Source organism: Oncorhynchus keta, chromosome 8 (genome assembly GCF_023373465.1).
Source record: "Oncorhynchus keta strain PuntledgeMale-10-30-2019 chromosome 8, Oket_V2, whole genome shotgun sequence".
In the NCBI taxonomy this organism is placed as follows: Eukaryota; Metazoa; Chordata; class Actinopteri; order Salmoniformes; family Salmonidae; genus Oncorhynchus; species Oncorhynchus keta.
In genome coordinates, this window is record NC_068428.1 from 26,609,630 (window position 1) to 26,626,706 (window position 17,077).

General features: G+C 44.0%; 1 protein-coding gene across 1 annotated transcript in view; it reads left to right on the forward strand.

Annotated features, from left to right (window-relative positions):
* The first annotated feature begins 2,775 nt into the window (after window positions 1-2,775).
* The window catches only part of LOC118376782 (pleckstrin homology domain-containing family G member 1), a 163,163-nt gene continuing 148,861 nt past the window's right edge, over window positions 2,776-17,077 (forward strand). Inside the window, 1 exon segment of the mRNA XM_052523927.1 lies at window positions 2,776-2,991. Coding sequence (XP_052379887.1) covers window positions 2,892-2,991 — 100 coding nt within the window. The 5' untranslated portion in view covers window positions 2,776-2,891.

The following is a 17,077-nucleotide window of genomic DNA, read 5'->3' on the forward strand; positions in this document are numbered from 1 at the left end:
TTTATGCCGCTTTCGGAGCAGTGGCTTCTTCCTTGCTGAGCGGCCTTTCAGGCTATGTCGATATAGGACTCGTTTTACTGTGGATATAGATACTTTTGTACATGTTTCCTCCAGCAACTTCACAAGGTCCTTTGCTGTTGTTCTGGGATTGATTTGAACTTTTCGCACCAAAGTACGTTCCTCTCTAGGAGACAGAACGCGTCTCCTTCCTGAGCGGTATGACAGCTGCGTGGTCCCATGGTGCTTATACCTGCATACTATTGTTTGTACAGATGAATGTGGTACCTTCAGAAATTTGGAAATTGCTCCCAAGGATGAACCAGACTTGTGGAGGTCTGGAGGTCTTGGCTGATTTCTTTTGATTTTTCCCATGATGTCAAGCAAAGAGGCACTGAGTTTGAAGGTAGGCCTTGAAATACATCCACATGTACACCTCCAATTAGGCTAATTGACACAATTTGAGTTATCAGAAGCTTCTAAAGCCATGACATCTTCTGGAATTTTCCAAGCTGTTTAAAGGCACAGTCAACTTAGTGTATGTAAACTTCTGACCCACTGGAATTGTAATACAGTAAGTGAAATAATCTGCCTGTAAACATTTGTTGGAAACATTACTTGTGTCATGCACAAAGTAGATGTCCTAACCGACTTGCCAAAACTATAGTTTGTTAACAAGAAATGTGTGGAGTGGTTGAATTTTAATGACTCCAACTAAAGTGTATGTCATCTTCTGACTTCAACTGTATATAGGGAAGGTAATCAGGGAGGTGATGGAGTCCAGGTGAGTCTGATGACACGCAGGTGCGTGTAACAAAGGTGACAGGTGTGTGCCATAATGAGCAGCCTGTTCACCTAGAGGCCAGAGAGGGAGCACATCTTACAATACCATCATGTTTTTCTTCCATTGTGCAATGACCTTAGCAATGTACCTAGACTGCATATCTAATCAAATAGATTAGATTTTTTTACATCTGATTTTATTGACAGCATTGCTGTCATCATTCTAAATTCACGTGGGTGCATTTGATTATCTACGTAACCCATTTTTTAGGCCAAACAAAGGAACAATGGAATAAAAGCATGATGCACTTGCTAATATAATACGTTCCAATCATTTGGTTTAATGTTTTTACTTTTTTTGCTTTGGAAATGAAAAAAAGACATCCCCTTCCTAGGTTCATCCCCTGTTTGTGCATTTGACAAGGCCAACCACAAACACTGAAAATGCCGAGATCATATAGGACAGTTTTCCTGTGTACATTCAAAATGAGCATGTACCTCACATGAATGATAACACTCAGACAGAAGAGTAGCAATGTGTAGTAACGTAGTGGTAATGTGATGGCACAGTAGTGTGAACTCAATAAAGACTGTCTGTCTATACGATTACATAGGACCATTGAGAATCTCATTGATGTAATTGGTGTGTCCGTCTCTGCCCGTGCCTAGTGACAGTTGGAATTACTGAAGCCTCAACACACCCTCAGGCTCAACATGGATGGTCCTCTTAACTCAGGGTTTCCCGAAACTCTCCTCCAGTACCCCCAGCCAGTTCCACTTATTTAATGTAAAGCTCCGTCGATGTAATCTAGTACACACCCTTAGGCACGACATAGATGGATGGCCCCAATGGACTGGCCATGAACTGAGGCTCACCAGTTCTGCTTGGGGGTTGCTTTGGGGCATTGTGGTAGTGTATTACTGACCTCTGTATACCAAAGTCCAAAACTAGCCATCTAACTTTTGAACTGATAACAATACAAATGCAGTATAGCATTGACTTCTTCAGGGGGACTTACAACTGGTAAACATTACAGAAAATGTCATATCCATATTCCTGATCTTTTGAGCAAAATTGAATCACAATTGAGCGACTGGTGAAGCGGAACACAAACAATAGAAAAATATGATAAACAATAATATGTAAGTCAATCAATCAAATTGATTTATAAAACCCTTTTTTACGTGTCACAAAGTCCTTATACAGAAGTGGAAGTGTCATCAATTCTAAAATGAAGAGACCTTGTCATAAAATACTCTCTCTAGACATCAGAGGAATCAGATGTCACTGTGATTGCATGTTGAAGCCCTCTGGATCTATGTCTTAAAAAATGTGGTCCTTCTGTGGCTCAGTTGGTAGAGCATGGCGCTTGTAACGCCAGGGTAGTGGGTTCGATTCCTGGGACCACCCATACGTAGAATGTATGCACACATGACTGTAAGTCGCTTTGGATAAAAGCGTCTGCTAAATGGCATATATTATTTATTATCTTGTGTCCACATCTCCTACATTGAGTTAAAGGCATTCCAGAGGCTCAAGTGATGTCACTGGGAAGAAAGGTTTGTTTCATAAATGGAAGAAATGGAAAAGCCACTCATACCAGCAAGCAATAATGTAATGTCATTCTTGGTCCTTATTTCTTGTTTAGTTGAACTCCAGATTGTACTTTCCCCATTATATTTGAACCTTTTGATATTATTTAATGTCCTGAATAAATCATAAAATATCAAGTGAATCATTATTGGAAAGAATACAACAAGAATGCCAATTCAAGGATGGTATCTAGACTTAAAAAAAAATTCCGCTTTGGGTGTAGGCTACATGAATGATTGAATAAGGCTGCATTTGAAACAGTGGACCTAGGACCTATTTGGATCTTTAATTGAAGCGCGTTCCTTCAGCACACGTGACCCCTGAGCTTGACACCTGCAAATAATTAATGTACGCATGCGCGTATTCAAATGAACGTTACATGTCAAAGTACATATCTTGATTATGAACTTCTATTCATGAAAATGGCCAATTAATTTGATGAAAAAACATTGTTGTTTCCTCAGAGCGTCGCTGCTGGCGGTTGTTTACAGAAGTTTTGCAGGTAAACGGAAGCTCAATGAAGAACAGCTTCTCTCCGGTCAGAGTGAATCATTTTTCACGGACAGGATCTCGAAGGTTAGGACGGTCAAATCCTTTCAAAGCGTCAAAGAAAGCAAGTAAGTGCCGAATACGTGTTTAATCTGAAATGCCATTATGTACATGATTGGGGAAAGACATTAAACTTTTTCACTGTTCTGAATCTATGAAGACATCGCTAGTTGCCTCATCAGGACCCAGTGACGTTTAGATGATTGGCACTTCATCTCAACATTCTTGCAGGTGTCTGAATTATCGTCATAGCCAGTCCACTCTGCATGTGGATAAAACGTTTCGAGGCGCGTTCCAAGGGTGTGTTTGAAATGTACACAAAGACAAGTTAAAGTTACGCACATGGCTATTATGTTGAGTTTATGTCCAGAGGGTCTGTCATTGAATATTTAGATCGACACCCTGTTTTCCCTAACATACCAGGAATTGTCATGTAACACTGAAGGCTATACAGCAGAATTGATGACGTGCTCGGTTTATACGAGGTGGGTGCGCTTCCAGTGATTTGTGACCGTTTCACATGGTGGGGGGGAGGTAGGTGGACGGGAGCTTGTGTTCAAGAACTCTGCATTCCCCAGGCCTCACCCCTCTTATTCTCTAATGTACAACACCTGATCTAGAATAAGCCCTTCTATCACCACTCCCTGTTCTTTTACTTAGTGGTCACTGTCTGGTGGGAAAGTTGGGAAGACTATGCTGAGCTGTAGCCTGCAGGGCAGAAGTAGGGGAGCACAGCTGTCCCTCACTGTGTTCTGTAGCTGTTACTAGGTTGGCTCTTTACAGGGATGGCTCCACTTCCACAGCATGCCTTTGGACCTGTTCCTGTCTGTGTTGTATAACATTTAATTTCTCACTATCAGAATGACATCCTCAACCTGCCCTCTGTGTACTGCACTACAGATAGAAAACCTGCTTGAAGTTGAGCTTTTGTGTGAGGGTTGTGTGCGTGTTAGTGTGTGTGTCCCCAGAAACCCTACACTTTTATCTCCGCTCTTCTCTAAGGAGTTCCAGATTGTGTTTCAAGTTCAAACACACTGTAGACGGAAGAGACCCAACTGTGACTGCCATCAGACACTAAAGGCATATCGCAAATATTTTCCAACACTGGGTAGTATCATTACTGAATGTAGAGATACTGCCGAGAGATGGGGGTGTCTTTTGTAGGTGAATGAATAGGGAGATGGCCTTTGGGAGATTAAACGGAGCTACTCTTCTTGACTTTTTACTGTATACACGCTGTTGCCCAGCGCGTTCACCAAATCCCCAGGAGCTTTGGTCTTGGCTGTTTGACACTGTACAGGAGCAGCAGTTGGAGCAGCAGTTGGTCTTTTGTATGGTGGTTCACCACCTTTCACCTGCTACTGGCTAGCCTCCCTGCTGTGAGGTCACGTTTGGGAGCTGAGGCATGGCGTGGACAGGAGGGGGAAGGTGGAGAGGGAAGGGAAGACTGGAGGGGGAAGGTAGGAGAGAAGGGGAATGTAGGGCTGGGTGATATGGCCAAAATATCATACGGTATTTAAAAAAATATTTGATGGTATTTTATGTTGTTGATTAATAAAAGTTCGAAATTTATGGGCCTCCCAGGTGGCGCAGTGGTTAAGGGCGCTGTACTGCAGCGCCAGCTGTGCCACCAGAGACTCTGGATTCGCGCCCAGGCTCTGTCATAACCGGCCGCGACCGGGAGGTCCGTGGGGCGACGCACAATTGGCCTATCGTCGTTAGGGAGGGTTTGGCCGGTAGCGATATCTTTGTCTCATCGCGCACCAGCGACTCCTGTGGCGGGCCGGGCGCAGTGCACGCTATCCAAGGTTGCCAGGTGCACAGTGTTTCCTCCGACACATTGGTGCGGCTGGCTTCCGGGTTGGATGCGCGCTGTGTTAAGAAGCAGTGTGGCTTGGTTGGGTTGTGTATCGGAGGACGCATGACTTTCAACCTTTGTCTCTCCCGAGCCCGTACGGGAGTTGTAGCGATAACAATTGGATACCACGAAATTGGGGAGAAAAAGGGCAAATTCTAAAAAAAAAGGTCAAATTCTAAATTTGCTTTAAAAGTAGAGCGTGACCTTAGGGTGGCTATGTATGTATGTATGTATGTATGTATGTATGTATGTATGTATGTGTGTATGTGTGTATACAGTGCCTTGCGAAAGTATTCGGCCCCCTTGAACTTTGCGACCTTTTGCCATATTTCAGGCTTCAAACAAAGATATAAAACTGTATTTTTTTGTGAAGAATCAACAACAAGTGGGACACAATTATGAAGTGGAACAACATTTATTGGATATTTCAAACTTTTTTAACAAATCAAAAACTGAAAAATTGGGCGTGCAAAATGATTCAGCCCCTTTACTTTCAGTGCAGCAAACTCTCTCCAGAAGTTCAGTGAGGATCTCTGAATGATCCAATGTTGACCTAAATGACTAATGAGGATAAATACAATCCACCTGTGAATAATCAAGTCTCAGTGTAAATGCACCTGCACTGTGATAGTCTCAGAGGTCCGTTAAAAGCGCAGAGAGCATCATGAAGAACAAGGAACACACCAGGCAGGTCCGAGATACTGTTGTGAAGAAGTTTAAAGCCTTTAAACATCCCAAGGAGCACTGTGCAAGCGATAATATTGAAATGGAAGGAGTATCAGACCACTGCAAATCTACCAAGACCTGGCCGTCCCTCTAAACTTTCAGCTCATACAAGGAGAAGACTGATCAGAGATGCAGCCAAGAGGCCCATGATCACTCTGGATGAACTGCAGAGATCTACAGCTGAGGTGGGAGACTCTGTCCATAGGACAGGAATCAGTCGTATATTGCACAAATCTGGCCTTTGTGGAATAGTGGCAAGAAGAAAGCCATTTCTTAAAGATATCCATAAAAAGTGTTGTTTAAAGTTTGCCACAAGCCACCTGGGAGACACACCAAACATGTGGAAGAAGGTGCTCTGGTCAGATGAAACCAAAATTGAACTTTTTGGCAACAATGCAAAATGTTATATTTGGCGTAAAAGCAACAGCTCATCACCATGACCACACCATCCCCACTGTCAAACATGGTGGTGGCAGCATCATGGTTTGCGCCTGCTTTTCTTCAGCAGGGACAGGGAAGATGGTTAAAATTGATGGGAAGATGGATGGAGCCAAATACAGGACCATTCTGGAAAAGAACCTGATGGAGTCTGCAAAAGACCTGAGACTGGGACGGAGATTTGTCTTCCAACAAGACAATGATCCAAAACATAAAGCAAAATCTACAATGGAATGGTTAAAAAATAAACATATCCAGGTGTTCGAATGGCCAAGTCAAAGTCCAGACCTGAATCCAATCGAGAATCTGTGGAAAGAACTGAAAACTGCTGTTCACAAATGCTCTCCATCCAACCTCACTGAGCTCGAGCTGTTTTGCAAGGAGGAATGGGAAAAAAATTCAGTCTCTCGATGTGCAAAACTGATAGACATACCCTAAGCGACTTACAGCTGTAATCGCAGCAAAAGGTGGCGCTACAAAGTATTAACCTCTTGCTCCTACCTGGCACGCAGGCGTCCCATCTAGAGCTCTGGAAATGCAAATGCGCTACGCTAAATGCTAATAGTATTAGTTAAAACTCAAACGTTCATTAAAATACACATGCAGGGTATTGAATTAAAGCTACACTCGTTGTGAATCCAGGCAACAAGTCAGGTTTTTAAAATGCTTTTCGGTGAAAGCATGAGAAGCTATTATCTGATAGCATGTAACACCCCAAAAGACCCGCAGGGGACGTAAACAAAATAATTAGCATAGTCGTCGCTACACAAACCGCACAAATAAAATATAAAACATTCATTACCTTTGACCATCTTCTTTGTTGGCACTCCTAGATGCCTAGATATCGATCTATGAAGACTGTGTGATAAACGGAAAAAAATAGCGTTTCATAACGTAACGTCATTTTTTAAAATTCAAAAAGTCGACGATAAACTTTCACAAAACACTTTAAAATACTTTTGTAATGCAACTTTAGGTATTAGTACACGTTAATAAGCGATACAATTCATCAGGAGGCGATGTCAATTCTATAGGTGTCTGTCTCGAAAAAATGTCTGGAGAGAGCTCGACCAAAACATCCAGTCGGAGACCGGAGGGAATCGGTTCCCTTGATTCGGTATGACCAAGAATCAAAGCTGAATCAAATGGCAAGACTCTAGACAACGTGTGGAAGCTGTAGGCACTGCAACCTCGGCCTCATTTAATTCGGTTCACTTTGAACTATTCCTTGAAGTCGCGCATGGATATTTATTTTCTTTTTCAGTGATCAGATTTTCCTGCACTTTTCGATGAAACGCATGTTCTGTTATAGTCACAGCCGTGATTTAACCAGTTTTATAAACGTCTGAGTGTTTTCTATCCACATATACTAATCATATGCATATACTATATTACTGGCCTGAGTAGCAGGGCGCTGAAATGTTGCGCGATTTTTAACAGAATGTTCGAAAAAGTAGAGGGTCGACTTAACAGGTTAACTTAAGGGGGCTGAATAATTTTGCACGCCCAATTTTCAGTTTTTGATTTGTTAAAGTTTGAAATATCCAATAAATGTCATTCCACTTCATGATTGTGTCCCACTTGTTGTTGATTCTTCACAAAAAATACAGTTTTATATCTTCATGTTTGAAGCCTGAAATGTGGCAAAAGGTCGCAAAGTTCAAGGGGGCCGAATACTTTCGCAAGGCACTGTATATGTATATGTGTGTGTGTATATGTATATGTAAACGTCCTCTCACTGTCAACTGTTTATTTTCAGCAAACTTAACATGTGTAAATATTTGTATGAACATAAGATTCAACAACTGAGACAAACTAAACAAGTTCCACAGACATGTGACTAACAGAAATGGAATAATGTGTCCCTGAACAAAGGGGGGTCAAAATCAAACATAACAGTCAGTATCTGGTGTGGCCACCAGCTGCAATAAGTACTGCAGTGCATCTTCTCCTCATGGACTGCACCAGATTTGCCAGTTCTTGCTGTGAGATGTTACCCAACTCTTCCACCAAGGCACCTGCAAGTTCTCAGACATTTCTGGGGGAATGGCCCTAGCCCTCAACTATTTTATTTCACCTTTATTTAGCCAGGTAGGCTAGTTGAGAACAAGTTCTCATTTGCAACTGCGACCTGGCCAAGATAAAGTGTAGCAATTTGACACATACAACAACACAGAGATAAACATGGAATAAACAAAACATACAGTAGAACAAAATAAAACAAAGTCTATATACAGTGAGTGCAAATGAGGTAAGTTAAGGAAATAAATAGGCCATGGTGGCGAAGTAATTACAATATAGCAATTAAACACTGGAATGGTAGATCGGCTGAAGATTAATGTGCAGGTAGAGATACTGGGGTGCAAAGGAGCCAAATAAATAAATAAATACCAGTATGGGGATGAGGTAGGTAGATAAATGGGCTGTTTACAGATAGGCTAAGTACATGTGCAGTGATCTGTAAAATGCTCTGACAGCTGGTGCTTAAAGCTAGTGAGGGAGATGTGAGTCTCCAGCTTCAGAAATGTTTGCAATTCGTTCCAGTCATGGGCAGCAGAGAACTGTAAGGAAAGACGACCAAATGAGGAATTTGCTTTGGGGATGACCAGTGAGATATACCTGCTGGAGCGCGTGCTACGAGTGGGTGCTGCTATGGTGACCAGTGAGCTGAGATAATGCGGGGCTTTACCTAGCAGAGACTTGTAGATGACCTGTAGACAGTGGGTTTGGCGACGAGTATGAAGCGAGGGCCAACCAACGAGAGCGTACAGGTCGCAATGGTGGGTAGTGTATGGGGCTTTGGTGACAAAACGGATGGCACTGTGATAGACTGCATCCAGTTTGTTGAGTAGATGATATCACCGAAGTCGAGGATCGGTAGGATGGTCAGTTTTACGAGGTATGTTTGGCAGCATGAGTGAAGGATGCTTTGTTGCGATACATGATGCCGGTTCTAGATTTAATTTTAGATTGGAGATGCTTCCTGTGAGTCTGGAAGGAGAGTTTACAGTCTAACCAGACACCTAGGTATTTGTAGTTGTCCAAGTATTCTAAGTCAGAGCTGTCCAGAGTAGTGATGCTAGACGGGCGGGCAGCGATCGATTGAGAAGCATGCATTTAGTTTTACTTGTGTTTAAGAGCATTTGGAGGCCACGGAAGGAGAGTTGTATGGCATTGATGATCGTCTGGAGGTTAGTTAACACCGTGTCCAAGGAGGGGCCAGAAGTATACAGAATGGTGTCGTCTGCATAGAGGTGGATCAGAGAATCACCAGCAGCAAGAGCAACATCATTGATGTATACAGAAAAGAGTCGGCCCGAGAATTGAACCCTGTGGCACACCCATAGAGACTGTCAGAGGTCCAGACAACAGGCCCCCGATTTGACACACTGAACTCTATCAGAGAGGTAGTTGGTAAACCAGGCCAGGCAATCATTTGAGAAACCAAGGCTGTCGAGTCTGCCAATAAGAATGTTGTGATTGACCGAGTCGAAAGCCTTGGCCAGGTCGATGAATACGGCTGCACAGTACTGTCTCTTATCTATGGCGGTTATGATGTCGTTTAGAACCTTGAGCGTGGCTGAGGTGCACCCATGACCAGCTCTGAAACCAGATTGCATAGCGGAGAAGGTATGGTGGGATTCGAAATGGTCAGTAATCGGTTTGTTAACCTGGCTTTCGAAGACCTTAGAAAGACAGGGTAGGATAGATATAGGTCTGTAGCAGTTTGGGTCTAGAGTGTCACCCCCTTTGAAGAGGGGGATGACTGCGGCAGCTTTCAATCTTTGGGTGTCTCAGATTGTCTAGCCCGGCTGATTTGTAGGGGTCCAGATTTTGCAGCTCTTTCAGAACATCGGCTATCTGGATTTGGGTAAAGGAGAAATGGTGGGGGCTTTGGCGGGTTGCTGTGGAGGATGCCGGGCAGTTGACTGGGCTAGGGGTAGCGATGTGAAAAGCATGGACAGCCGTAGAGAAATGCTTATTGAAATCCTCAATTTTAGTGGATTTATCGGTGGTGACAATGTCTCCTAGGCTCAGAGCAGTGGGCAGCTGGGAGGAGGTTCTCTAATTCTCCATGGACTTTACAGTGTCCCAGAACTTTTTGAGTACTACAGGATGCATATTTCTGTTTGAAAAAAGCTTGCCTTAGCTATTCTAACTGCCTGTGTTTATTTGATCCCAACTTCCCTTAAAAGTTGCATGTCACGGAGGCTATTCGATGCTAATGCAGAACGCCACAGGATGTTTTTGTGCTGGTCAAGGGCAGACAGGTCTGGCGTGAACCAAGGACTATATCTATTCCTAGTTCTACATTTTTGGTGGTATGCTTATTTAAGATGTTGAGCAAGGCACTTTTAAAGAATAGCCAGGCATCATCTACTGACGGGATGAGGTCAATGTCATTCCAGGATACCCCGGCCAGGTCGATTAGAAAGGCCTGCTCGCCGAAGTGTTTCAGGGAGCGTTTGACAGTGATGAGGGGTGGTCGTTTTGGTCGCAGACCCATTACGGCTGCAGGCAATGAGGCAGTGATCGCTGAGATCTTGATTGAAAACAGCAGAGGTGTATTTGGAGGGCGAATTAGTTAGGATGATATCTATGAGGGTGCCCGTGTTTCCTGATTTGGGATTGTACCTGGTAGGTTCATTGATAATTTGTGTGAGATTGAGGGCATCAAGCTTAGTTTGTAGGATGGCCGGGGTGTTAAGCATGTCCCAGTTTTGGTCACCTAGTAGCACGAGCTCAGAAGATAGATGGGGGCAATCAGTTCACATATAGTATTGAGGGCACAGCTGGGGGCAGAGGGAGGTCTATAGCAAGCGGCAACAGTGAGACTTGTTTCTGGAAAGGTGCATTTTTTGAAGTAGAAGCTCAAATTGTTTGGGTACAGACTTAGCCTGCAGAGTTCTGTATGACTTTCTATATTTGCAGTAGATTGCAACACCACCCCTTTGGCAGTTCTGTCTTGGCGGAAAACGTTATGGTTAGCAATGGAGATTTCAGGGTTTTTGTGGTTTTCCTAAGCCAGGATTCAGACACGGCTAAGACACCTGGGTTGGCAGAGTGTGCTAAAGCAGTGAGTAAAACAAACTTGGGGATTAGGCTTCTAATGTTAACATGTATGAAACCAAGGCTTTTACGTTTACAGAAGTCAACAAATGAGAGCACCTGGGGGTGGGAATGGAGCTAGGCACTGCAGGACCTGGATTAACCTCCACATCACCAGAGGAACAGAGGAGAAGTAGGATAAGGGTAAAGACTATACGAACTGGCCGTCTAGCACGTTCAGAACACAGAGTAAAAGGAGCAGGTTTCTGGGCACGATAGCATAGATTCAAGGCATAGTGTACAGACAAAGGTAAGGTAGGATGTGAGTACATTGGAGGTAAACCTAGACATTGAGTAATGGAGAGATGATAGTCTCTAGAGATGTTTAAACCAGGTGATGTCAAGGCATATTGAGCATGGCTAGAGGCTCTACAGTGAAATAAGACATTAATCACTAACCAGGACAGTAATGGACAAGGCATATTGATATTAGAGAGAGGCATGCATAGCCAAGTGAACAAAGGGGTCAGTAAGTGGTTGGGATGGCTGGGGACACGAGGATTCAGACAGTTAGCAGGCTAACAAGCTAGCAGCTAGTAGACCAGGGCAAGCTAGCAGTTAGCAAGCAAACAGTTAGCATGGGCTAGCAGTTAGTAGACCAGGGCAAGCTAGCAGTTAGCAGACCGGGTTAGCAAGCAAGCAGTTAGCAAGAGCTAGCAGTTAGCAGACCAGGGCCTGGCAGTTTAGCAGTTATCAAACCGGGTTAGCAAGCAAGCAGGTAGCAGGGGCTACATTTACATTTAAGTCATTTAGCAGACGCTCTTATCCAGAGCGACTTACAAATTGGTGCATACACCTTATGACATCCAGTGGAACAGCCACTTACAATAGTGCATCTAAATCTTTTTAGGGGGTGAGAAGGATTACTTACCCTATCCTAGGTATTCCTTGAAGAGGTGGGGTTTCAGGTGTCTCCGGAAGGTGGTGATTGACTCCGCTGTCCTGGCGTCGTGAGGGAGTTTGTTCCACCATTGGGGGCCAGAGCAGCGAACAGTTTTGACTGGGCTGAGCGGGAACTGTACTTCCTCAGTGGTAGGGAGGCGAGCAGGCCAGAGGTGGATGAACGCAGTGCCCTTGTTTGGGTGTAGGGCCTGATCAGAGCCTGGAGGTACTGAGGTGCCGTTCCCCTCACAGCTCCGTAGGCAAGCACCATGGTCTTGTAGCGGATGCGAGCTTCAACTGGAAGCCAGTGGAGAGAGCGGAGGAGCGGGGTGACGTGAGAGAACTTGGGAAGGTTGAACACCAGACGGGCTGCGGCGTTCTGGATGAGTTGTAGGGGTTTAATGGCACAGGCAGGGAGCCCAGCCAACAGCGAGTTGCAGTAATCAAGACGGGAGATGACAAGTGCCTGGATTAGGACCTGCGCCGCTTCCTGTGTGAGGCAGGGTCGTACTCTGCGGATGTTGTAGAGCATGAACCTACAGGAACGGGACACCGCCTTGATGTTAGTTGAAAGGCTAGAAAGTTAGCCTTTTGGGGGGGGTGTCGCGATGGGGGTAAGTCTGTTTTTACCTCTTCGTGCGGTGACGTCGATAGACCAGTTGTGGAATTAGTAGGGTTCCAAGTAGCTCTAGGTAGCTAGCAGGCCGATATTGTAGCCCAGGAGTATGCTTCGGTGGTAGCACAGGAGCCCTGGCCGGGCTAGCTTCAAGCTAAATTGGTGCTTGCTCTGGGATGGAAATGCTAGCCAGGAGTAGACATCTGGGATTGCGGTTAGCTAGTTGTGAAGATCCAGATGAAAATGTTCAGTTTGCGGTAGGAATCCGGGGATAAAAATAACAAGTCCGTTATGCTCTGGTTAGAGTCACGATGTTCGAACTGGCGAGAGCTTTCCGAGCTGAAGGTTAGCTGATGACCGCTGGCAATGGTTTGCTGACGAATATCTGGTAGTTAGCTGGCTAGCTTCAGTTGAGGGATTCCAGATCTGAAGTAAATATAAATACTTTAGGAAAAAAAAGGAGATCCACGCCACATTGGGTGAGGCGGGTTGCAGGAGAGTATTTAGATGAGATTTAGCAACATATTTTAAAGGATATGCGATGAAAAATATGTAAAACTATATATACACACAAGGGACAATTCAACAACCCTTCGATCCAACAGGTCCCAGACGTGCTCAATGGGATTGAGATCCGGGCTCTTCACTGGCAATGGCAGAACACTGACATTCCTGTATTGCAGGAAATCACGCACAGAATGAGCAGTATGGCTGGTGGCATTGTCATTCTGGAGGGTTATGTCAGGATGAGCCTGCAGGAAGTGTACCACATGAGGGAGGAGGATGTCTTCCCTTTAACGCACAGCGTTGAGATTGACTGTAATGACAACAAGCTCAGTCCGATGATGCTGTGACACACCGCCCCAGACCATGACTGACCCTCCACCTCCAAATCGATTCCGCTCCAGAGTACAGGCCTCGGTGTAACGCTCATCCATTCGACGATAAATGCAAAACCAACCATCACCACTGGTGAGACTAAAATCGCGACTCGTCAGTGAAGAGCACTTTTTGCCAGTCCTGTCTGGTCCAGCGGCGGTGGGTTTGTGCCCATAGTCGACGTTGTTGCCAGTGATTTCTGGTGAGGACCTGCCTTACAATAGGTTGAGAGAGGCTGGCCTGAGGGCTTGTAGGCCTTTCGCGGACAGTCTGAGCACTGATGGAGGGATTGTGCGTTCCTGGTGTAACTTGGGCAGTTGTTGTTGCCATCCAGCACCTGTCCCGCAAATGTGTTGTTCAGATGTACCAATCCTTTTCAGGTGTTGTTACATGTGGTCTGCCACTGTGAGGATGATCTGCTGTCCATCCTGTCTCCCTGTAGCACTGTCTTAGGCGTCTCACGGACCTCAGCTGCAATTTCCTCTGCTGTTTCTCCTTTCAATTCAACAAAATCAAGCAGTTTTGTTTCCACAGATGTGCTGCCATCATATATCTGACTAGTATTGGCAGCAGCATTACATGTCCATTATTGGACGTATCAATGGACAGGGACACAAATTCTACCTGATCTAGGTCCTGTGTTACCAAAGTAGTTGCCCATGGTGCTAACACATGAAGCCATAGTGAGTAACATTTTGTCCTAGCACATGTAAACTTTGGCTCATAAGTCTTCCGTGTGAGCTGTGCAGTCCATAGATCTGTAACTATGATTGTGTCACATAGTGTGGTATGCAAAGACACCCTCCTGCACAGCTAAATCATATTCTTCTTGGGAAGGCTCTACCTTCTTGAAGAATGTGGTGACAGAGGGCATACCAACACGGCAATCAGAGAGGCTTTATATTTTTTGTCTGTTGATGTTCTACCACTGCCGTTCTTCCCCCGCTGCCAATTGAAAAATAGGAATTACAAAGGGTGCAGTTAACCATTCTATTGTCTTGGCTTGAGCATATAAATGGAAATTCTCTCATGTTGGTCATTAAAATGGCATTTCCGTTTCTTGGAAAGAGCCATTGTACCTCCTCTGTCTGCTCTTCTTCACTCTCACTCTTCTTACTCAACTTTTTCTTCTCCAATCTTTCTCCTCTTTTCTTCACTCGTCTTCCTGTTCTTTCTTCCTTTGCTTCTCTTTACCTTTCCTCCACACTCCTCGCTTCACTCTTTTTACGCCATTCATTTTCCCTTCTCCTTCCTCTCCAATCTTTAATAATAAATAGTACACTAATTAGATAAATCATTTGGTTAACAGATTCCCATTGCTTGCCTCATTTTTTGTATTTTATCAAAAAAATATTGTTAGGAATAATAAATTGGCAGGCTCTGCAATCATATCTTTACCTTTCTTCCTGTAATGGCATCCTTCCTCCTTTTCTGAGGAGGAGTAGCGAGAAGGATCGGAGGACCAATGCGTAGCGTGGGAAGTGTCCATAAAGTTTATTTTCAGACAAACTGAACACTATGAAATATAAAACAATAAATGTGAACATGAACGAAACCGAAACAGTACTGTGTGGCAACAAACACCCTCCACTCAAAAGTTAAACTCAGGCTACCTATGATTCTCAGAGACAACTAACGACACCTGCCTCTGATTGAGAACCATACTAGGCTGAACTCAAAACCGCAACATAGAAAAACACAGACTGACCACCCCAACTCACACCCTGACCATACTAAATGAAGACAAAACAAAGGAAAAAGGTCAGAACGTGACACTTCCTCTCTCTTTCACTCTTCTTCCTATCCAGTCGTCCTCCTCTCCACTCTAACAGAAAACATTATGCTAATGTTATCCATGAACATTTCTAAATATATTTTCACACTACTTATGTCAAACCATTAATTGTAATCTTCAAATATATTTTTCAGAATTATGCATTAATTTAATAATCATATTTTCAAAATAGCCCATCCACTGCATGTTTACATGTGAACGGTTTTTAACCTAGCGACAATGAAAGTAGTTAACTAAATTAACGTTATCTAGCTAGGTTAGCTAACATTTGCTATTTAAAACCTTTTATAAAGCAGATCATCTATCTATATAATAAATTGTGACATAACATCATTAGCTAGTATCAATTGTAACTTACCTGGCCTGAAAATATGTTTGTGGTGATGTTATAGATTCACTTGATACTTGCTACCTTCTGGCAAAGTTTTCCACGGCAGTTCTCTAAAACTAGCGCGAGCAAGTAGTTAGTAGAAGAGTGAATGAAGCTGCTATAGCGAGCAGCCCCCTCTGTTGGCCTAAACAAGCACAATGTGATTGAGACGTCAACCTGTAGGCTCTGCTGCCCGGTCTTTCTTGCCACGTAAAATATTATTTCACTTTGCAGTCTGTTTTTAACGAACAGTTAAAAACGGGGACGTTTCCGGGACAGCTGCAGCTGGGGACAAGCCACCAAAAACGGGGACTGTCCCCGGAAAACGGGGACAGCTGGTCACCCTACATTAGTGGCTAACACAATTTAGCTTAACTTGCTAAGAAAATACAAACTAGCTGTTTGCAGATGTAAGAAACACAAACTAATATTGTAATTGCAGAATGTTTGTGGATTTATATTAAGATCAAAGTGGAAACAACAACATTATCATCAACATTGTTTTATGTGCTGCATTGACCATGCAGACTGAATGAAAGGGTCTCGTGGTCAAGCAACAACAACATGCGCTACTTGAGTGACTGGGTGGGACTAGGTCTGTGTGGAAAGCGGAATGGAGAGGGATGAGTCAAGTAGCGGAGTAAACTAAACAAATGGACGTTACTCACGGCGTATCACTTTTAACAAACCAAACATTAAAATACTGTTATAGAAGGTAAAGTAAAAACCCAAACCAGTCTGTGTATCAATACCGGTGTATGTGTGTGTGTATATATGTATATATATGTATATATATATATATATATATAGTAACATACGGTGTACCTCACAGCTCCAGAGGGAAGGTAGGTTTGGAGAGTGGGGGACGGTGGGGTGAAAAATGGGCATGCCAGCAGAGAGGACGCATTTGTTGTTTCTTGAGCCTGAGAAATTGTGAAGCTTTGCTGTTAAGGGTTATACAGTGCATTCGGAAAGTGTTCAGACACCTTGACCTTTTCCGTATTTTGATACGTTACAGCCTTATTCTATAATTGAGGAAAGAAACGATTTAATCAATCTACACACAATACCCCATAATGACAAAGCCAAAACAGGTTTAGTCGTTTTTTCAATTACAAGCTTGGCACACCTGTATTTCGGGAGTTTATCCCATTCTCTGCAGATCCTCTCAAGCTCTGTCAGGTTGGACGGGGCGATGATCGATCGGGTTCAATTCCAGGCTCTGGCTGGGCCACTCAAGGACATTCAGAGACTTGTCCCGAAGCCACTCCTGCGTTGTCTTGCCTGTGTGCTTAGGGTCATTGTCCTGTTGGAAGGTGAACCTTCGCCCCAGTCTGAGGTCCTGAGTGCTCTGGAGCAGGTTTTCAACAAGGATCTCTCTGTACTTTGCGCTGTTCATCTTTCCCTCGATCCTGGGATTGAGGCGAAGAGTTCCTGCCGCTGAAAAACATCCCCAAAGCATGATGCTTCCACCCCCATGC